The sequence below is a fragment of the Tachysurus fulvidraco genome, chromosome 3 (assembly GCF_022655615.1).
Source record: "Tachysurus fulvidraco isolate hzauxx_2018 chromosome 3, HZAU_PFXX_2.0, whole genome shotgun sequence".
In the NCBI taxonomy this organism is placed as follows: domain Eukaryota; kingdom Metazoa; phylum Chordata; class Actinopteri; order Siluriformes; family Bagridae; genus Tachysurus; species Tachysurus fulvidraco.
Genome location: NC_062520.1, coordinates 16,276,199 through 16,298,936, shown reverse-complemented (window position 1 = coordinate 16,298,936; position 22,738 = coordinate 16,276,199). Strand labels below are relative to the sequence as shown.

At 35.0% G+C, this 22,738-nt stretch overlaps 2 protein-coding genes across 6 annotated transcripts; both read left to right on the top strand.

Moving 5' to 3' along the window:
- The first annotated feature begins 1,756 nt into the window (after positions 1 to 1,756).
- Positions 1,757 to 12,830, top strand: LOC113644213 (cytochrome P450 4B1). Of its 4 annotated transcripts, none has more exons than XM_027148861.2 (12): positions 1,757 to 2,032; positions 2,588 to 2,732; positions 2,873 to 2,917; positions 3,298 to 3,425; positions 3,545 to 3,669; positions 3,748 to 3,902; positions 3,984 to 4,093; positions 5,823 to 6,013; positions 6,237 to 6,370; positions 8,271 to 8,335; positions 11,286 to 11,368; positions 12,809 to 12,830. In XM_027148861.2, the coding sequence occupies exons 1-12, from the start codon at positions 1,832 to 1,834 to the stop codon at positions 12,813 to 12,815; spliced, it is 1,389 nt and encodes a 462-aa protein (XP_027004662.2). In that variant the 5' UTR covers positions 1,757 to 1,831; the 3' UTR covers positions 12,816 to 12,830. The 4 variants fall into 4 exon arrangements, 3 of the variants coding, with proteins under 3 accessions (XP_027004662.2, XP_027004660.1, XP_027004659.1); XR_003440959.2 differs by lacking the exons at positions 11,286 to 11,368; positions 12,809 to 12,830 and adding exons at positions 6,788 to 6,908; positions 8,452 to 8,524 and having other exon boundaries at positions 1,758 to 2,032; XM_027148859.2 differs by lacking the exons at positions 11,286 to 11,368; positions 12,809 to 12,830 and adding exons at positions 8,452 to 8,534; positions 9,077 to 9,592 and having other exon boundaries at positions 1,759 to 2,032; positions 3,751 to 3,902.
- Positions 12,831 to 14,491: 1,661 nt separating this feature from the next.
- Positions 14,492 to 22,699, top strand: LOC113644211 (cytochrome P450 4A6-like). Of its 2 annotated transcripts, none has more exons than XM_047811864.1 (12): positions 14,492 to 15,707; positions 16,279 to 16,423; positions 16,531 to 16,575; positions 16,705 to 16,832; positions 16,947 to 17,071; positions 17,156 to 17,310; positions 17,392 to 17,501; positions 19,354 to 19,544; positions 19,762 to 19,895; positions 20,506 to 20,570; positions 20,739 to 20,821; positions 21,089 to 22,699. In XM_047811864.1, exons 1-12 carry the CDS (start codon positions 15,507 to 15,509, stop codon positions 21,264 to 21,266), a joined length of 1,560 nt encoding a protein of 519 aa, XP_047667820.1. In that variant the 5' UTR covers positions 14,492 to 15,506; the 3' UTR covers positions 21,267 to 22,699. The 2 variants fall into 2 exon arrangements, with proteins under 2 accessions (XP_047667820.1, XP_027004658.1); XM_027148857.2 differs by having other exon boundaries at positions 14,510 to 15,707; positions 17,159 to 17,310; positions 21,089 to 22,696.
- The last annotated feature ends 39 nt before the right edge of the window (positions 22,700 to 22,738 follow it).

Sequence of the window (22,738 nt, the reverse complement as noted above, 5' to 3'; positions counted from 1 at the left end):
CTGTGTTGTACATGTCTATGTTCTACCAAATCATAGCTTTTCGGTTTCCGCTGGGGGTGAAGTGGAAGGTTACAAATGTTCCTCAACCCACAGCTTGAAGTATTTTCCCCAACCCAAATTTTTCTAACCAGGTTTTTATCTGTGAGTCACATCATGTCTGACAACAGCAAAGCCTGTTAATAATTTTCTAACTATAGCTTTTTGCAAATAAATTCTCTGCTTTACTTGAAATGATCACTTCCTCTTTATAATTATTGAGTAGATTTTTTGATGACATCAGCATTTAAATGAGTTCAAAGCAATAAGAGATGAGCAACCGTAGGGGTTTCCAAGCTAACTAAAGTGAATAGTGTAGATCTTTTTGCTAGATGTGGAGTCCTTGAATAGTTTTTAATGATAGTATATAAGGTATTTCATCAGAACAAAATAATTGCTATTAAGTAAGCTGGCCTCTTATGTGCCAGTTTAATGTCTCTGTGGGGCAAATATTCAATCAATACAAGAAGGATCTCTTTGCTCCATACTTACAAGGAGATTTTTAAATAAGAAAATGACGGATGATAATAATAACAATTGAGACCGATCGGATTATGAAGAATCCAGAAAATAAACAATTAATGATCACAAAATTGATTCCAAAATAAAGACACCAAACAATACTTGGAGCCCAGTGCCATGCATATTCCACATACACTACACCAATCAGTCACAGTATTAAAACTACCACCCTTTGTGTAACCAATACATCAAAACCAGCTCTAATGAAGGCATGGCCTCTAAGACAGCTCTGAAGTTGTATATGACACCCATAATTTAATAGCAGATTCTTTTGGACCTGTAAGTTGCAAGGTGGGGCCTCCATAAATTGAACTTGTTTGTCTAGCACATCCTGCAGATGCTCGATTAGATTAATATTTTTTAAACAACAGTGTCTGGAGCATTCTGCTTTTTTTCTTGCAACACTTCATGATTTTAAAATGGTTGAAAGGAGACTACTACTAAAGCAGTACAGTGCACAGGCCAAGATCCCTTGAGCTTTGATTTAACTGGCATGTGGCCATGAATGGACAGTTGAATGTTCACTTTAGCATGTTATCTGTTCATTGGTCTCTATCTTATCATGTTCTGTCTTTCCACACAGTAAATTGTCCAGTAAATTGTATCTAGGCATTGCCTTAACAATGTGGTTGTTGCTGTTGCTGGCATACCCATTCAAAAACACTAAACCTGGATAAAGTTAAATACACTTTTATTGACAGCTCTGCTTGATCCACTATGCAGTACTATATAGATTATGGCACTATGCCAAGACATATAATATTTCACTATAATAATTTGCTGTTTTCACTGTGTTCTTTATTCTTTTGTTTTTATTTTATTAATCTTACTGTATGTCTATGTTAACATACTCTTGTTAATGAGGGTTCCTTAAGGCTCTGTATATGTATATGTCCCTTAACTACTTGTATAATGGATTGTGATTTATACCAAAAACATGTTCTACTAGCAACCCGATCTGAGAGGAAAAACCCATGTTGTCAGGTTATTGTTGTTGTCTGGTTATTGTTGTTGTCTGGTTATTGTATGGTTATTGTATGGTTTGACATATTGCTCATATGTCTCGTTTCTTTAGATTAGTTTCAAAGGTCAGATTGGGTGAACATATCTCTCTCCCCCCTCTCTCTCCCTTTGTGTGTGTGTGTGTGTGTGTGTGTGTGTGTGTGTGTGTGTGTGTGTGTGTGTGTGTGTGTGTGTGTGTGTGTGTGTGTGTGTGTGTGTGTGTGTGTGTGTTTCACCTTAACAGCAACAACACAGTGTTGGTAGGATAAACATGGAGCTCTATAACTATTTTGCGAAACTAGCAACGTTCAACTTGGAAGCGTTTCGCTTGTCTCATGTCTTCCTAGTCGTGTGCATTATCTACATTTCAGCGGTTCTGATTAAATGGTCGATTAAGAGAAAACGGTGGATGCGTGATTTAGAGCAGTTTCCTGGACCTCCTGGTCACTGGCTACTCGGGCACGTTACACAGGTAGGAGAATAAAACTAGGAGTGTAAAACTTTTACATTCAAACTAAAATGTTTCGCTTCGGCGGAAAGATTTAATGCCAGTTCTCCCAGGGGACAGAGGGGCACAACAATGATGAAACTTCCTGGTTTTCATTCCAGTATAGTGTGTAAAAACACACCAAATATTTTATCTTTTTTTATTATTATTATTATTTTTTTTTTTTATTTGGAAGATAATAAAGGAAGATCATTTTACCATATCGTACGTAAAATCGAACATTTCACAGTTTTCAGCATTTTGTTTTATTTTAAAACGAGGCAAATTTAGTATTATTTTGATTATAATAATAATGTCAGAGTTATAGTCTTACATCTCTAGATGTTTATATATCCTGCACGGTTGAGTAGTCAGGTCTGAATCTCAGTAAAATCTAGTGTTACAGAACTTAAGTCCTTACTTCACTTGGCCAGAAGTTCAGGGTGACAAATCCAACTACTATTAGTTTTCTAAGTAAACTTTGTACTTTAGATTTCTCACTATCAATACTTGTTTAAGATTGATCATGTTGTTTTGCAGTTTAAACAAGATGGAACAGATTTAGACAAGATACCTAAATGGGGAGAACAATATCCCTACGCTTTCCCAATGCAGTTTAGCCCAGATATTATCTTTCTGTTTGTCCATCATCCATCTTATATCAAGCCCATTCTAGCAACAACAGGTATATGTGTCATTTGTCTACAACTAAATCTATAGCTGATATGTTTTATTAAATTAGTCACTTGATTGACATCATGTTCACAGAGACCTTCTGTTCATTTTGTCCCATTGTCCCATTTTCTGTGCATTTTTGTCCCACAGGACCAAAGGATGATTTTGGATATAGATTTCTCATCCCTTGGATAGGTAATATTGTACAAGAAATATTTACAAAGTAAACACAGAATAGACATGTCTCATGTTTTCACAGAATAGACATGTCTCATGAAATTTGCTGTAAATGAAAGGCAGACATTATATTATTTTAGTCATTAGAATTGCATAATTTTGTCATTAGCTTTGTGTTTCAAATTCCATTTAATTTCACACTGTAATCTTTACACGTGTTGGAGTATTTTTGCTCATTTTAACCATTTTATTATCACTATTTTCACAGAACACTGGTACAATCAGCTGTGCCTTTTTGTGGCAGTTCAACTTTATCATGTGAACACAGTCATAATATTATAACTAAGCAGTTACAAAAAGTGATGTCTCTACTTATGACAGCTATTCTTTCTCTTCAGGAGAAGGTTTACTTGTTACTGCTGGACAGAAATGGTTTCGTCACAGACGACTCCTCACACCAGGCTTCCATTATGATATCTTGAAGCCTTATGTGAAACTAATGGCAGATTCAGCCAATGTTATGTTGGTGAGTTTATCTTAGATATGTAAGCTACGATTTAATTTGTTACAAAAGTTAAAAGATTTAGTCTTTTAACTTCTTGATTTGTGCATCCGGTGTTTTTTAATAATCACTCTTTCCCAAAGGACAAGTGGGAAGTGTATGCAAGAACAGAACAGACCTTTGAACTTTTTCAGCATGTTAGTCTGATGACATTGGACAGCATAATGAAGTGCGCATTTAGCTGCCAAAGCAACTGTCAGACAGAGAGGTGGGTTATATACAGGAGCTGAACATAATTAATATGAATATATGTCAAGTAGTAATAATCACACCAATCTCATTTCAGCAGGTCCAACCCATATATAAAGGCAGTGTATGAACTGTGCAACCTCGTAAACCTACGATTTCGTGTCTTTCCATATCACAATGATCTCATCTTTCACATGAGTCCACATGGCTACAGATACAGAAAAGCATGCAAAATTGCACACACTCATACAGGTATATGTGATTGCAAATGTTCAGACTGTTGGAGGCCTCTATCTATGTAACCTATTGATATTTGACCTTTTAACCTTACAGCGGAAGTCATAAGACAGAGAAGAGAAATTTTAAACAACAATAAGAAGAACAAGGATGAATGCCAGGAGAAGAGATATTTAGACTTTTTGGATATCCTTCTCTGTGCTCGAGTATGTCATGACCACTACCTTCTGGTTTCTCTTTTATCGTCACTGAATGAATAAGCCTTAATGTGTACTGCAAATATCATGGGGTTACAATTAAGGCAAGGCTACTTACTTTGAAGCACTGGGCCGTGGGTTCCAGTGTTGTTGCTGGGCAAACAACAGTATTGGTAAACCAAATAATATTTTATATCTAGGCTGATAGTGCTCCAGTGTGGTACACACACTCACATGACAGACATGCTCCCAGGAATAACACTGGGCTAGTTTTAACATGCAGTTGGAGTCAAAGTTATTATTTGCTATTCTTAAAAAGTTTCTTTGACCTAAATGGCTTCTATTTATTGACCAAATTACATCTATTAAGTAAAAGACTGCATTATATACAAAATCATACTTTTTTGAGGTTGTGTACTACTATAGAGTACACTTTTGACATTCCTTTTATTATTTGTTTAGGTTGTTTTATTCATGTAAGAAATAATTTCCGCACTATAAGCCGCAACTTTTTTCCCACGCTTTGAACCTAGCGGCTTAAACAATGACACGGCTAATATATGGATTTTTCCCGCTATCAATTTTTTATTACTTTTTTTTTTTTTTTTTCAAAAAAATGCATTTTGTGACGTGCTCAGTTTTTTGGCAGCATGAAGCTTTCATTAGTCCAAAGAAATTGGCGAACGGGTTTAAGGCCAAACAATTTTTTGTTTACTGTTTAGATTAAATCGAGCGCGCTCAATCTTCCCATCATTCTGATTACGGTAGTCATTTTGTCACCCTCATCATGGCAAAGACACGGAGAAACTCATATGATTTAGCTTTCAAGTTGAAGGCGATTGATTTGGCTGTTGGAAAAGGAAACAGAGCTGCTGCAGGGGAGCTTGGTCTTAATGAGTCCATGATAAGACGTTGGAAACAGCAGCATGAGGAATTGACTCGATGCAAAAAGAAAACTAAAGCTTTCAGAGGGAAGAAAAGCAGATGGCCCGAACTAGAAAATGAGCTCGAAGACTGGGTCAACACACACAGAGCAGAGGGCTGAGATGTTTCATCTTTGCAGATCCGACTGAAAGCCAAAACAATCGCCACCACGATGAAGTTTGAGGATTTTAGAGGTGGACCATCGTGGTGTCTCAGATTTATGAGACATAAAGGCCTGTCCATCAGGGTACATTTACATTTACAGCATTTATCCAGAGCGACTTACATTTTATCTCATTTTTATACAACTGAGCAATTGAGGGTTAAGGGCCTTGCTGAGGGCCCAGCAGTGGCAGCTTGGTGGATGTAGGAATCGAACTCACAACCTTCCGATTGGTAATCCAACATCTTAACCACTAGGCTACCACATCCTTACGGACGAGTCTGTGTCAGCAGCTCCCTCCCGTGTTTCGTTAAAGCCTGTGTAAAGTTCATTTGTTTCAATGTACCTGAAGGCACCTGCGGCTTATAGACATGTGCAGATTATTTATGTTCAAAATAATAATTTTTTTAAAATTCAGTGGGTGAAGCTTATATTCAGGTACTCTCAATAGTCTGGAAATTACGGTAGCTATTTTCATGTGTAAAGAATTGTATGCTTTTTGTGAAAAAGTGAAGTAGTAGTAATAATATCAATAATAATAATAATTATTATTATTATTATTATTATTGATGTTGTTGTTGTTGTTATTGTTATTATTGTTATTGTTATTATTATATGGGAGAATGTTAACAAGTTTTTTAACATGTGTAGGATGAGCAGCAGCAGGGCTTGTCAGATGAAGCCCTCCGAGCAGAGGTGGACACATTTATGTTTGAGGGACACGATACTACTGCCAGTGGCATCTCATGGATCTTCTACAGCATGGCCTGCAATCCTGAACATCAGCAGAAGTGCAGAGAGGAGATCCAACAAGTGTTGATGGGAAAGGACAATATTGGATGGTACAGTTATTATAATTTTTTTACTGATAATAATCTATATTAGACAGAGGATTGTTCTATGCTAAATGCATATATTCATGTATTATCTGTTTATAGTAGTCTGGATCAGTTACCTCTTACAGAACTCATTAATCCCCAGAAGTCCACATTTAGCACACTGATTCTTTTCAGTTGTTTTTTCTAGGTGTTTATTTGTGTCTCTAACTGATTGTGTGTATTTTAGGGAGGACCTCAGTAAAATACCATACACCACAATGTGCATTAAGGAATCCCTGCGCATGTATCCTCCTGTTCCAGAAATTGGACGAAAGTTGAGCCAACCTATTACTTTTTTTGATGGAAGAACTGTTCCTGCAGGTAAATTATAATCTAGAGTCAAATAAAGTGATATTACTTCAGGCTTGTAATTTCTCCATTCTCTCAATTTAGGAAAGCAAATATATTGATAATACTTACAGTGGGTATGGAAAATAATCACTCCCATTAAAGTAATAACATTTTGTTGCTTTGCAGACTGAAATGAAGAATTAACCAATTTTTATTTTATACAGCTGTATGTAACTTAACATACAGCTGTATAATAAAAGAACAACAGGTCAGATAAAATGTAAAATAAAAATCAGAATCAGTTGTAAAAAGGATCACCACAATGTGTCAGTATTTTGATGAACCACCTTTTGCTTTAATTAGAGACTTTAGTCTTTTGGGATATTGAGAGACTCTACCGACTTTGCACATTTAGACTTTGCAATATTTGCCTACACTTCTTTGCAGAGCTGCTCAACTTCAGTTAAATATGATGGTGACCTTTGGGTGGACTGCAGTCTTCAGGTCATTCCACAGATTTCTGATGAGTCCATGCAGGGAGAACTTTTTCTCCTTTATCCACTGTGTGGTCAGTGATCTTCTTACTGTTGACAACTTTCCCACAGCAGGACAGCAGGTTTTCCTCAAGAATTTGACAATATTTTCCCAATCCATTTTAACTTCTATCTTGACAATGTTCCAGTCCCTGCTGCAGAGAAACACCCCAACAGAATATTAATACCACTATGCTTTACAGTAGGAATGGTGTTATTTTGATGGTGAAAATAGTTTTCATCTGACCATAACACCCTTTTCCACTTGGCCACAGAATCTTCAAGGTGCATTTTGAAAAGCCCAGTTGTAACTAAAGTTGTATGTTGTGACCGCATTTGGCCTTTTTTGAGGATTGGCTTTTTTCTTGCAACTCTCCCATACAAGCCATATTTGTGGAGAATTTTTTATATTTTTGTCGCATGCACACAATGACTCTCTTTGTCATAAATTTTTACAGCTGCTTCAGAGTTGCTTTCGGCCTCTTCCTAGCCTCTCTGGCCAGTTTCCTCCTTGCTTTTCCATCCAGGTCGCTCTTCCAATCTTAGACTTCTTGATAATAGACTGTGCTTCCAGGGATTGATAAAGCCTTTGAATCTTTTTTCCATCTCCTCACATGATTCTGTCCACAACTTTATCCTGGAGACCTTTTGACAGTGCCTTACCACCCACAGTTGATTGTTTTCTTCAGGTACACTACTATGGACTAAAATTCTAAAGGAGTAGCTGTTTTTATGCTGAGCTAATCAAAATGACTACAGTTGATCACAGGTTGAAGACAAATGGCTTGTTGTGCCATATAGACAGTTCTTAGCTGCAACTGATTGAGTTTACCAGTCTTTTTAGGAGGGTTTTAATACTTTATCCAAGTCATTGATTCTGTTTTTTAATTTTTTCTGAAATGTTGCTGTTATATCTTTGACTTGGATGTTCTAACAAAACAAAAAGTGTGTCCTTCTACATGTTAGGATGCACAGCTTACAAAATGTGATTATTTTGAAAGGGTGTGATTCTTTTCTTTACTCACTGTACATAGCTTCTAGAAAAGAGAATAAATGCATTTAAAGTGAAACATTTTGATGTTTTTATTTTTTTATACACTTACTATAGCTTTTCCATTTTTATAGTTTTAAATTTATATAATATAGTCCTTCAGTTGAAATTTAGCCAATTTTACAATTTTTATCGTAATTGTCACCTGATTGATCTTTGTCCAAATCAATAAAATTATATCACACTTAAATACAGTCCTCCTAGATGATTTATGTAAGAGGTAATCTGGTGAAAGATTAACCAAGTTAATATTGGTTATATGCACCATGAGAATGGTTTAGTCATAAAGGTGTATTCCTTTAGAAAGTAGTCGCTGTCCCATGACATTTAGTTGTTTTTTCCATAGGTTGTGTTGTTGGAATCAGTATTTATGGAGTTCATCACAACCCTACAGTTTGGGAGAACCCAAAGGTATAAAATCAGAGCCTGACTTCTGCATAATCTGCCTCTGTACAAGAAGGATGTTAGAAACTGCTCCAGACTTTATGTTCAGAATTCACTGGTAATATTTTTCTGTGTTTTTGTAGGTGTTTGATCCGCTGAGATTTCTGCAAGCAAACATGGCTAAGAGATCACCCCATGCCTTTGTGCCTTTCTCAGCTGGACCAAGGTTTGTATCCACATGAGATTTCATTGCTATCTTGGTGCAGCATTGGCTTGGTCCTAGCCAGTCTAATAGGGCTACTTAGGTCTGTGCAATTATTGTGGGTGCTATATTTAAAAGCCTGTGCTCTCCTCTCTTGGACCTTGCCATAGACCAGGGCAGACCTTGTAGGGTCATTCTGCATAATTCTGACAGTGCAGACTGTGCCAGCCACAAACAATGCTGTGATTTTTTTCAAACTGACAGAGAGTTTCTATATCTCTCGTGCCCTAATGTTAGAGGCCATGTCTTGATTAGCTCTGTATTATAGGAACTGACCTCTATATTTTGCAGTAGGAGCTAGAAAATGATCACATAATTGCCTGTGCATGTCATGTCTTTCTTAGTACTGCCACATTTTGCAACTTTTTACATACCTTTAAAAACTCCTAAACACTTAAATCTATTTTAAGTACTCCTAAGCAGCTTCATATATACTTGCCCAGATCAATAAACTGTTTATTTCCATTGATTATGTTTATGATTTTATCTTTATCTGTTCGATGTAGAAACTGCATTGGCCAGAACTTTGCTTTGAATGAGCTGAAAGTAGTCGTGGCTATGACACTGAGGAAGTATGTTCTCATCAAAGATCCAGACCATACTCCAAAGATGATCCCTCGACTAGTGCTCAGGTCTCTCAATGGTATACACCTCAAGATCAAATTAGTGGAAAAGTGAGAAGATATACTAATTTTAATTTTAATCTACGAATTTAATGATATAATTGAAACTTTCTTTATATCTATTGTTAATACTATGTTCATGAAGTCATAGAGTATTTGGAAAATCAAGCAATATTAGTGGAAAATTAACTTAGAGAAGATATAAATAGTGCATAATAAATATTGTAATATTTTTAAATCTATTTGTATAGAACTAATTCATAAATTTAATAGAAGTGGATGTAAATACCCTATTATACAAATACTATTTATGTGCAGTAATCTTAGGCAATATGAATGATTCTGATGAATTCTGTTTAATGTAATAATCTGTTTAATAAATAATTCCTTTTGAATGCACTTTTCTGAATTTTCAGTGTTTGTATCGCAGTTTTTAATACATGGATGTAAAAATGCAAAATGTTGTTTTATGCAGCACATAAAAGACAAAATCAGGAGAAAAGTTACTATAAGATCTTGATATAGATCTAGATACAGTTTTGATATAAAAGCAAAAGCAAAATGTACTAGAATTGGCATAACTGAAAAAATGTTTCAACATGTCAGCAGGAAGGAACGTTATCATACAATAAATATAATGCATTGTCTAATATGGCCCTGCCTCCATCTAGTGACTACTTCAGGCTTGTCATTGATTTTCAATTCAATTTAGCTGTGTAGCACATTTAACAATTCACATTGTCTCAATGCAGCTTTGCAGAAACAGAATATAGAAACAGAATTTATTTTTTAAATTAAGTTTAAGATTAAGTTATCTATCTCTAATGAGCAAGCCAGAGGCAATGGTGGCAAGGAAAAACTCCCTAAAATAATATGAGATAGAAACCTTGAGAAGAACCAGACCCAGAAGGGAACCAATCCTCATTTGGATGACACTTGGCAGTAAATAATGTAAATGTAATTTAGATTTTTTTTGTTGCATGCACACAATGATCATATTTTTTTTATATCTGGAAAGTTGCTTTCAGCGTCTTGGTAGCCTCTCAACAGTTTCCACCTCACTTTTCCATCCAGTTTGGTGGGCCATCTGGATCCAGGGAAGGTACCAGGTGTACCAGGCACATTCCACTGCTTAATAATACACTTCACTGTGCTTCTAGGGATTGTTGAAGGATTTGAAAAAATTTTGTATCCATCTTCTGATCTGAGCCTGTCCACATTTTTTTTCTGGAGATCTTTTGAGAGTACCTTGCCACCTATAGTTGATTGTTTGCTTTAGTTGCACTACTATGGACTGAAATGATCCAGAAATAGCTCTTTTTATGCTGAACTAATCAAAATGACTACAGTTGATCACAGGTGGAAGAAATGCTTAGCTACACCTGATTGAGTTTACCAGTCCTTTGTAGGAGAGGGATTTTTTTTAAATGTTGGTGTTATATCTTTCACTTGGATGTTATAAGGTATATGTTATAAGCACTGAGTAAATACAGTATGATAAAACAAAAAATGTGTCCTTCATTTCAGGTTGCAAAGCAACAAAATGTGATTATTTTGAAAAAGTGTGATTCTTTTCTTTACTCACAAAATGCATTTAAAATGAAGCTTTTTTAATGATAGATTTTTATACTTAATATAGCTTTTTAATTTTTACAATATTTTCTTTATATAATATAGTTCAGCTGAAATTTAGCCATCAATTTTTCAAGTGTTATCATAATTGTCACCTGATTAATCTTTGTCCAAATCAATAAAATTATATCACAGAAATACATTCCTCCTATATAACTTATATGTAATTGACGTAAGAGGTAAGCTGGTGAAAGATTAACCAAGTTAATATATAAATAAATGAAATATAATATAAGAAAATATATTCCTTTAGAAAATAGTAGCTGTCCCATGACATTTAGCTGTTTTATCTTTTCCAAAGGTTGTGTTATTGAAATCGGTATTTATGGAGTTCATCACAACCCAAAGGTATAAAATCAGAGCCTGACTTCTGCAGAATCTGCCTCTGTACAAGAAAGATGTTAGAAAATGCTCCAGCCTTTATGTTCGGCATTCACTTCATTTTTCTGTGTTTTTGCAGGTGTTTGATCCGCTGAGATTTCTGCTAGAAAACACGGATAAGAGATCACCCCATGCCTTTGTGCCTATCTCAGCTGGACCAAGGTTTGTTTCCACATGCAGTTTTCAAGTTGCTATCTTGGTGTAGCAGACACTGTCATTTCTATTTTAACGGTAAATACTAAAATATATACACTTAATGTTTAGTTATCATAATTTAGAACATGTAAAGCTTCTGAGAAGAACTCCTAACAATAAAAGTCTTCTTCATTTGAAAAATATCTTCAGCAAAGAGTAGCAGTTTATCTTAGACATAAACCCTTAACATGAATTACAGCTGTCAGATCAAATAAACAAAGCAGACAGATGACCATATGTAGCTTGACACTTAAAGTCCATCTCAGGGCTTTTTTTCTGTGAGCCTTTTGAGGTCATAGGAGCATTTGCTTGGTCCTAGTCAGGCTAGTAGGGCTACTTAGCTGGTCTGTGCTGGGTTATATATTTAAAAGCCAACTCATTTCTAGGACCTGGCCACAGACCAGTTCAGACCTTGCAGTGTCAATCTGCATAATTCTGACAGTGCAGACTGTGCCAGCCACAACTGAGTTTTTCTCATATCTCAGCTCTGTAGTATAGGAACTGACCTCTACCTCTGATCACAGTGGATGCAGTAACCTGCAAGCAATGTTTTTCTTTGCAACTTTCCATACCTCTAAAAACTCCTAAACATCTATTTAAGAGTACTCTTAAGAAGCTTCATACACTGTTCATTTCTATTGCACTGTTCATTTCCATTGCTTATGATACTAACTTTATCTATTTAATGTAGAAACTGCATTGGCCAGAACTTTGCTTTGAACAAGTTGAAAGTGGTCGTGGAAAATAAATGAAATTAGTGGAAAAGGAACTTTAAGAAGATACAAAATGTATATAATAAATATATATACATTGTATGTAATATTAATGAGCTTCTAATCATTTCTTTTACATAAAAGAAGAATAAGAAATGTGTATATAAAATCACTGTTTATATTTAACGTTTTTAATGTAATAATTGTGTTGTGATGTTTTGCTGCCATCTAGTGACTGAAGTCCAGCGATCTAATCATTATTTTTCTTTAGAGAGCCATGCCTTCCTAAAGGTCTTTTGTGCCATTCATAGGAAATAGAAGTTTGCCATGGTGTACTTCTTCTTGAGGACTGATTCACTGAATCAGTCTGGAGCATAGGGGATTGAAGCAAGCATAATATTGAATGTTGCAGGTGTCACAGGAGGCTCTGGGGCCTCTTGTAAAGAAAAATCCAGCCAAAAAGAAGCACTTCTTTGAAGCAATCCCCAATGCCCTTAATAATGTCACTACAGAAAAATGAGATTTCACTTAAAAGTATACCTTCTCAACACATGCTATGAAGCTCCCATTAAATGTGCCATTCTCAGGCATCATAGGATAATTATCATTATTATTTCAATTTAAAGTTTAAAGTCTCTAATTGACAACACTGCTACAGATTCTCATGGGTGTACTTTAATGATGATCATTACAGGCAATGAAATCATCTCACATCGCCACTGATGACTGTTGATAGCTGCGGATCAGTCTAGACTCAACCAGGTGCTGACCACTTTTACACGTAGAAATCTTTCTGTGTAAGTAAGCCCTGACTACAGCTATATTTGCTCACTACAATAAACAAATTAAGTCTGGTGATGGCAACACAAAAGCCTTATTTTCCACAGTGAACAATATTCTAAAACCCTCAAGTACATCACCTGTATTGCACTGCTCAATGTGATGCTTTGATGACTTTCTTCAATGATAAAATTATTAATATTCATCAGCAGTTAGCTTCATCAAGTATCTCTTATATCCACTTCCATAGAGTGTTCCATGCTGATTCTCCTCTCACTATTCTCTCTTCCTTTAAGCTTCCCACTGAATCTGAAATCTCAAATATTGTCCATATATCTAAATCCTCCAAATGTCAGCTTGATCCTTAACCAACTCACCTGGTAAAAGCCTGTCTACCTGCACTCTTCTTTGATAACTCGCACCATTCACTCTTCTGTCATTTCTGTCCTTGTTCCATCTTCTCTTAAAACAGCAGCAATAACTCCAATTCTTAAACAAACTTGTGCTAACCTCAGTAATCTTAGTAAATTCTGTCCAATATCAAATCTCCCTTTTATTTCCAAAATTCTGGAAAAAGCAGAAGCCACACAGGGTTTTGCTTAATCCAAAAGCTTCTTCACAAACTTCAACTTATTTAGAACTCTGCTGCCTATTTCATAACACAAACTCCCATCATGCATCACATTACCCTCTCACTTCAACCTCTCCACGGGCTCCCTATGAAACAGCATATTGATTTTAAGATTCTTCTCCTCAATTTTAAAGCTCTTTATAATCTTGCTCCACCATACCGCTCAGATCTTATACAGTTCTACACTCTCTCCCATACTCTCCACTCTTCTTTATCTAGGCTCCTTATTACACCGTCTACCCGTTTAACCACTATGGGTGTTAGAGCTTTTAGTCGCACCACTACTCATCTCTGGAATATCTGTAACACAGACTCTCTCACCACATTCAAAACACAACTCAAAACATATTTGTTCAGATGTGCTTATTCCAAAAGATCTTAGGCTGCACTTTTAGGGAGTTTCTTTTAATTATTGTTTTATTGTTGTTTAATGTTATATTATCTACTTGTTTGAATTTGTATGGTGGCCTTAAGTAACTCAAAAGGTGCCTATGAATGTATTATTATTATTATTATTATTATTATTATTATTATTATTATTATTATTATTATTAAATCAGATATTTCTGGTACAAAATCAACCGATTTTTTCAACAGAGGTTGCAACAGATGAGCAATTTGTAAATTCATAAAAAGAAAGTTGTTCAACAATGTGCACATATAGAAACTAAGCATATGTACATTATTATATGTGTGTGTAAATTTGCACTTAAAATGTAACTAAGTTGTATACTTGTATTTGGTGCCCAATTATTGTTTTCACATGTATAGTTTTTGTTTTTTTGCAATTGCCAGGTTATATTTCACAAATACATATGTAGTGCATTTTTAGCAAGGAAGGCAAAAAAAAATAACTTATATAGGAATATTTTGAATATTTGAGGAAAAATTCTGCACGACTAGGTTGTAACTTTTCTTCTCCTCTTGTGTGCAGTGTTGAACTCTGTACAGATCTTTCATGATTCAGGGAAATTTGAACTTTGAACAAGTTTGAACTGTAAAAACCCAGTCCCTTCAGTTCCTATGATAAATGGTGGGAAATGTCTGGGTTTCTCGCAAACTAGTAGCACTTTTTTAAAAATATCTGATACATGTTATAGATTGATGATTTATGGGTACTTATTGTCTTTACTCTGCAATGTAGTAACCCTAATCATATTATGCCAAATCTCTAAAGAAACAATTAGAAACAATAATGGAACAAGCACCAAGGTTAGTTGAAGTTGGTTAATTATGGGCTATACTGGGAAGTGCATTTGTGGCAGTTGCACTGAAGTTTTTCCAATACAGTTTAACACAGATGTGGCCATTACTGAAAACAACACTGGATATGAGCTTTGGATTTGTTTCTCATCATGTTGTGTCTTCACACAGTGTATAATGTCCAGCATTAAATTAACATCTAGTGTTTAAATAAGTCCAGAGGGAGACAAGCAAAGGTGGCGTTTTATATTCACTTACTCAGCCACTTTATAATTACTCATTTCAGTTTTCAGTTCCTTTATATTCATGCTAGGGCCAATAAAATCATCAAAGCCAAGACTTGTTCAAGAGCTCCTTGAGTATATACTCGTCAACTACATTGCAGCTCAGCTGGGCTCTAAGAAATCAAGCAAGCCATAGACAGTGGACTATGCTGGGCAATTGGTTGGGAAACTAAAAAATCTCTTCAGTACTGCATGATTAATTGATTTGTTGTCATTATGTTGCAGTTCAAGCAAGTGTATATTATATGTTTAGTCTCAGCATGTATCTGTGGTTTCATGGTGCCTTAGTTTCTTTCCTCAAAGACATTGTCTGTAGTTTGAGTGTGTGCGCAATTGGATGTCCTCCACTTAGTGCCCTAAGTCCCCTGAGATAAGCTCCGAGGGCAGAGGGCATGCTGTAGTTTTCGCTAACCGACCTCTCTCTGTTTGCATGTGCGTGTGTTTGTTCTGCTCTCAATCACATTAACAGCAACGAGGGTTGGTAGGCTATACATATGGAGCTCTATAACTATTTCGCAAAACTAGCACCATTTAACTTGGAAGTGTTTCACTTCCATCATGTCTTCCTAGCCTTCTGCATAATCTACATTTCAGCTGTTCTGATTAAATGGTCAATTAAGAGAAAATGGTGGATGCGTGCCTTAGAGCAGTTTCCTGGACCTCCCGGTCACTGGCTTCTCGGACACGTTTCTCAGGTAGGAGTGAGTATAAAATGCTTAAATACAAACTGAAATGTTTCGCTAACTAAAAAGATTGTTTGGTATACACATTGCAACATAAACCATTAATAACAATGTTTCGAAATTCAAACCTATATGTGAGAATATAGCCATGGAGTACAGTATATTTAGCTATATATAATAGTATTGCACAGATACTATCACTACACCTGAATGGTTTGCAAACAGAAAAGCCACACAGTGGCCTATGACCCAGAGGGCTATAACAGAGCTTAATCCCTCACCTGCTTTCTCTTAGCGTAACTCTAAGCAACAAATTCAAAAATTTGTTTGTTCAGTTTAAGTTTAAAACTTTTTATGCTATTTTTAAACATGCCATACTAAATTCTTATGAATGATTTACAAAATTGTGAATTGCATTGCATAATTCTTCTTTTTTTTATTTGACACACTTTGCGTTTAATCCACAACATTTATTGAAAGAACACTTCAGGAATCCTTTTTATTAAGATTGTCAGAAGATGTAGATTATGAACTTAAAAATTTTTATTATGGATGTTTGTTTAAGTTTGATCATGTTTTGCAGTTCAAGGAAGACGGAACAGATTTAGAGATGATACCCAAATGGGGAGAACAATATCCCTATGCTTTCCCAATACAGTTTAGCCCAGATAGTTTATTTCTGTTTGTCCACCATCCATCTTATGTCAAGCCCATACTGGCAACAACAGGTGAACATGTTGTTTTTGTTTAACAAAATCAAACTATAGCCCATATGATTTGTCAAATTAGACATCATGTTCTGAGAGCCCTTCTGTTTTGCGTTCTTGTTTTACAGGACCAAAGGATGACTTTGGATATAGATTTCTCCTACCTTGGATAGGTAATGTTGTGCTGGAATCTTACATGTACATGTACAAAGTACACTAATTACACAGAATAGAAATAGAATAGAAATATTAGATGAAATTAAGTGTGAAAACAATTTCCTTTTTTAATTCTTTCTCTTCAGGAGAAGGTTTACTTGTTACTGCTGGACAGAAATGGTTTCGTCACAGACGACTCCTTACACCAGGCTTCCATTATGATATCTTGAAACCTTATGTGAAATTAGTGGGAAATTCAGCACAAGTTATGTTGGTGAGTTTATCTTAGATTTATTAGCTATAAGTTAATATGTTTCATGACAGTTAGTCTTTTACCTGCTTGATTTGTGCAACCAGTGTGTTTTCTAATAATCACTCTTTCCCAAAGGACAAGTGGGAAGTGTATGCAAGAACAGAACAGACCTTTGAACTTTTTCAGCATGTTAGTCTGATGACACTGGACAGCATAATGAAGTGTGCATTTAGCTGCCAAAGCAACTGTCAGACAGATAGGTGGGTTAAATACGGGAAACTTAGCTTAACATAATTAATATGAATATATGTCAAGTAGTAATAATCACACCAATCTCATTTCAACAGGTCCAACCCATACATAAAGGCAGTGTATGAACTGTGCAACCTGGTAAACCTACGATTTCGTGTCTTTCCATATCACAACGATATCATCTTTCACATGAGTCCACATGGCTACAGATACAGAAAAGCATGCAAAATTGCACACACTCATACAGGTATATGTGAATGCAATTGTTCAGACTGTTGGAGGCCTCTATCTATGTAACCTGTTAATATCTGGTATTTTAACTTCACAGCGGAAGTCATAAGGCAGAGAAGAGAATTTTTAAATAATAATAAGAAGAACCAGGATGATGGCCAGGAGAAGAGATATTTAGACTTTCTGGATATCCTTCTATATGCTCGAGTATGTCATGACCACTACCTTTTGGTTTCTGTTTTATCATCATTGATGAATAAGCCATAATATGTGCTATATAAATTATTTATTGCACATACACTGAATGTAGGTTACATTGAATGCAGGGAATGTAGCTGAGCTAGGTGACTTTGTGTTATGTTTCTTGCCATGCCACAATTCAATACAATTTATTTGCATAGCGCTTTTAACAATTTCCATTGTCTCAAAGCAGCTTTACAGAAGTATGGAAACAGAAGAGAGAGAAAAAGAAATACATATATAATATTAATAAGAAGAGGAAGAAATAAGAATAAAAATAAATACATGGATATATACAATTAAAGTTTAAAATGAATTTTAAAAAGATAATATATTTATATATATTATATATAATATATATATTTAAAAAGATAATATATAATATTGAAAATACTATATATCCCTAATGAGCAAGCCGGAGGCCACGGCGGCAAGGAAAAACTGCCTAAGATGATATGTGGAAGAAACCTTGAGAGGAACCAGGCTCAGAAGGGAACCCATCCTCATATGAGAGGCACTCTACACTAGATAGTGTAATTGAAAATAATGTCCTTGCTACAACAGTTTACGATGAGGAACCATTGGGTCATCGCAAACTCTGAGCTCAACTCAGACCTGATTGTGACTGTGATTAGGCTATGGACAATGTAAATTATGTGCAATTACAAATAAAGTGCTCTACAGTTGGACCAAGGCTCTGGGATTCCCAAACCTACAACTCTGACTGAATATTATAAGTATTACAATTCTCGTGCCTGATATCTTTGTGGATATAGCATCTAGCTGCACATTTGCAGGGCTTTCTGAGGACTTAAATGATGAACTGGTCATGAGACTTTAATGAACTAGGCTTGCCAATAGACCAACTCCCCCATCCTATACTGGACATGCTCAGAGCCTATAACCACCCAAAATTCCGGCCATCATGCTTCAGTTAGGCCACCACACAGAGAGGGTTCGTGTGCTGCATGTGGTGCTTGGGTTCCCTTTGCTTCAAGAATATAGTCCATGCATCAATTGCTCTAACAACTCTGTTTCTGTTTGGGGCTCCTGATGCTGCCAGAGCAGCCTTAAATGCATATTTGCCCCACCTCCAACTATATTGGACAGACATTTCCTACATGCCCCAAGATAATTGGGAAATTCCAAGAGCTATTTTCCAAGTGAAAGGCCCAGATGGTGCTGCAGGTTATTATCCTTTTTTTGCTTAATCCGATTCCCAAACCCTCTCACTAAGGTTTCACCTTTCGTTGCAACAATGTGCACAAGCCAGTCACAAGCCAGTGGCCAAACTGAAGGATTTATCCAGGATTTGGAGCAATCCTCCAAACTACAATTGTGTGTCTTACATTGGATTTCCATTCTTCCGGCAGAACAGAAATCAACTTATCAGACATTTTTGATCGGTATAAACAAATTAATTATTTTATTGCCACAAGTTTTTTAGGTGAAATGTTTTTACCTGTATTTGATAAATGGAGACTTTACAGGCCCCTCTTTAGTCAAATTATTTTAATCAAAATTTTATTTCTGAGAGCCAAAATGGATTTGATATCAACAGTATATGGTTAGTATAGTAGTATCCTTGTATATAAATACTGTAAACATTCTTTTTCTGATAAGTATAAATTCTCATATTTGTGGTTAATGATTATAGGTTGTTTTATTTATGTGACTTATCATAATTAATTAATATATTTTGTATGTAAAGCACTTTGAATTTTTTAAACCAAGTTATAAAGTGTAACAAACTGTTCTTCTTCTTATTATTATTACTAGTAGTAGTATTACATAGTAGAGTTTTTCCCCATATGTGTAGGATGAGCAGCAGCAGGGCTTGTCAGATGAAGCCATCCGAGCCGAGGTGGACACTTTTATGTTTGAGGGACACGACACTACTGCCAGTGGCATCTCATGGATCTTCTACAGCATGGCCTGCAATCCTGAACATCAGCAGAAGTGCAGAGAGGAGATCCAACAAGTGTTGATGGGAAAGGAAAATATTGAATGGTACAGTTATTATAATGATAAAAGCCATGTATATCAGACAGTGGAAATGTGTATCCTTATAGATCAGCTGTTAATAGTTCATAGTTTATAATTACCTCTTATTTGATTTATCAGTTTAGCACACTGATTCTTTTCTTTTTTCTTTTCTTTTTTTTCTTTTTTTCTCTTTTTCATCTGGGTGTTTATTTGAGTCTTTAATCAACGGTGTGTATTTTAGGGAGGACCTCAGTAAAATACCATACACCACAATGTGCATTAAGGAATCCTTGCGCATGTATCCTCCTGTTCCAGGAATGGGACGAAAGTTGAGCCAACCTATTACTTTTTTTGATGGAAGAACAGTTCCTGCAGGTAGGTTTTCTCTAATGTCGTGGCCTCTTTTACACATTTTAATAGATTAAAATGAGTTTGCAAGTGGTTATATGCTATAATCTCCAATCATATAATGATATACAAATAATATACAATTATAGATCATATTTTGCACTTGTTATTGGTGCCTGATTGATGTAAAAAATAATCTGTTGAAACATTAACTAAGTTCTTTGTTCTTATGAGAATGATTCAGTCATAAAGGTAAATTCCTTTAGAAAATACTATCTGACCAAACAAGTCAAGTCACTTTTATTGTCACATCACCTGAGCAGTGGTGCCTTGGTGAGTGAAATTCTTGGGATCGTACTATAGAAATTACTGAAACAATTAATATACACAATATATGCTATATATGCTATATATATATATATATATATATATATATATATATATATATATATATATATATATATATATATATATATATATATATAATAAGGTGCAACAGATTGTACGGATACAGAAATGTCATGGATGTGCATTGGATGTTATCCAGTGCTAACAAATAGATTATTGTATTAAATGCAGTGTGTGTATATAGTCCAGTGTTGAAACATGACATTTAGCTGTTTAATCTTGTCCATAGGTTGTGTTATTGGAATCAGTATTTATGGAGTTCATTACAACCCTACAGTTTGGGAGAATCCAAAGGTATGAAATCACAGCCTGACTTTTACAGAATATGTCTTTGTCCAAAAAGGCTGTTAGAAAGTGCTCTAGCCTTTATGATAAACATTCGCAGATAAAATTATTTCCAACATATGCTATTTCAGTCGTCCTACATTAAGGGAGTAAAATTTTTGTGGGTTTTTTGTGCAGGTGTTTGATCCACTGAGATTTCTGCCAGAAAACACTGCTAAGAGATCACCCCATGCCTTTGTGCCTTTCTCAGCTGGACCAAGGTGTGCATCTAAAGGAGTTTTTATTGATATCTTGTAGAAGACACTCACTTCATGTTCATTTTTAACAGTTTGAATTTTTAAGTGTAAAATATTATTTAAATATTGTTCAAGATGAAACTGTCAGCCTAATATGTTAGCCATGAGTTCACAGGTCAAGGGTGGGTAGTCAATTTAAGAGTATCCTTATGCAGCTTCATACATACTTGTCCATATCAGTATATTTCCATTGATTATGTTTATGATTTTATCTTTATCTATTCAATGTAGAAACTGCATTGGCCAGAACTTTGCTTTGAATGAGCTGAAAGTGGTCGTGGCTATGACACTTAGGAAGTATGTTCTCATCAAAGATCCAGACCATACTCCAAAGATGGTCCCTCGACTAGTCCTCAAATCTCTCAATGGTATACACCTCAAGATCAAATTAGTGGAAAATGAACTCTAAGAAGATATAAATAGTACATATATAAATATAATAATATTTTTAAATCTTATTTGTATTGAACTGATTCATGAATTTAATTCCATGACGAATGTGTATGTAAATACCTTATTATACAAATAGCAATATTAATAGTAATAATTAAGTAGTAATATTAAGCAATATTAATGATTCTGATGACTCATGTAATAGCCTGTTTAATAAGAAAGATGTATAAAAAAAACATTGTTAATAATCCTCAGAAAATTCTGAAAGAACTTCTCTTAATTTTCAGTGTTTGTATTGCAATGTTTAATACATGGATGTAAAATATGCAATATATTTTGTTTTATCTTCAACATAAAAGAAAAAATCAGGAGAAAAGATATAATAATATCTTGTTATAGATTTATATACTGTTTTTGGTATAAAAGCAAAAAAAAATACTAGAAAATAATAAACATGAAACAGCAAGGCTCAAAAAACATTTCAACATGCTCAGCAGGAAGGGATATTAACATAAAGTAAATCTCTTAACCCATAATTCATTGTCTAGAACGGTCCAGCTGCCAGACAGTGACTAAAGTCAAGCACTACAGCCAGTCATGTCATTTATGTGCTAAATGTGTTTAAGTTTCATAGTAACTCAAAGGAGCCCTTTTTTAATACAACCGTGATGAGCAGAAAAGCATCTTGGAAAACACAACACGTCAGGTGGATGGGCTACAACAGAAGATGACTAAGTAAATATAGAAAATATTTACAGAAATATATAATTATTATTCTATAATATATTTATATAATATAGAAAATAATATTAGTAAAAAACTAAATAAAACTAATATAAATATTCGCTTAACTGGGTTGGAATTTCTGCATTTGTTGTGTGAATGGTAAACTCTATACAGATCAGATCATATAAGGAAGCAAAAAAAAAACAGAAAAAGAATTCTGTTGATGGTTAATGAGTCATTTGAAATGAGTAAATTGAAATTTTAACAATATAATATACAAAATATACAAATAATTAAAGAAGTAGTAGTCTTAAGTGGGTTATAATGAAATTGTATGTTGTATTATTGACATCAGACCCAAGGTCAGTAATTGTCTGTCACAAACCAAGGTTTGCTTTGCAATCATATACTGCCAATTAGGTAGTGCAAATGTGTAGCTAAAATGACCTAGCTATGTTTAGTTATGTCTTTCTTCCCAAACAAAATAGCCTACTTTACTCTGAAGCCCACACTCTCTCTCTCTCTCTCTCTCTCTCTCTCTCTCTCACTCTCTCAATCTCTTTTTTTTTTTTTTTTTTTTTTTTTTTTTTGCTGCTGTTTTGGAAATTCTGGATAGATGGATAGCATAATAAACTTTTTTGCTTATTGTTCTTGTGTTGCTAGAGAAATGGTTCATCAGGGCATATTTGTATCGTTGCCTTGTATTTGTGTAATGACAATAAAGTTGAAACTAATCTAATGTAATCTAATGCTCTCTCTCTC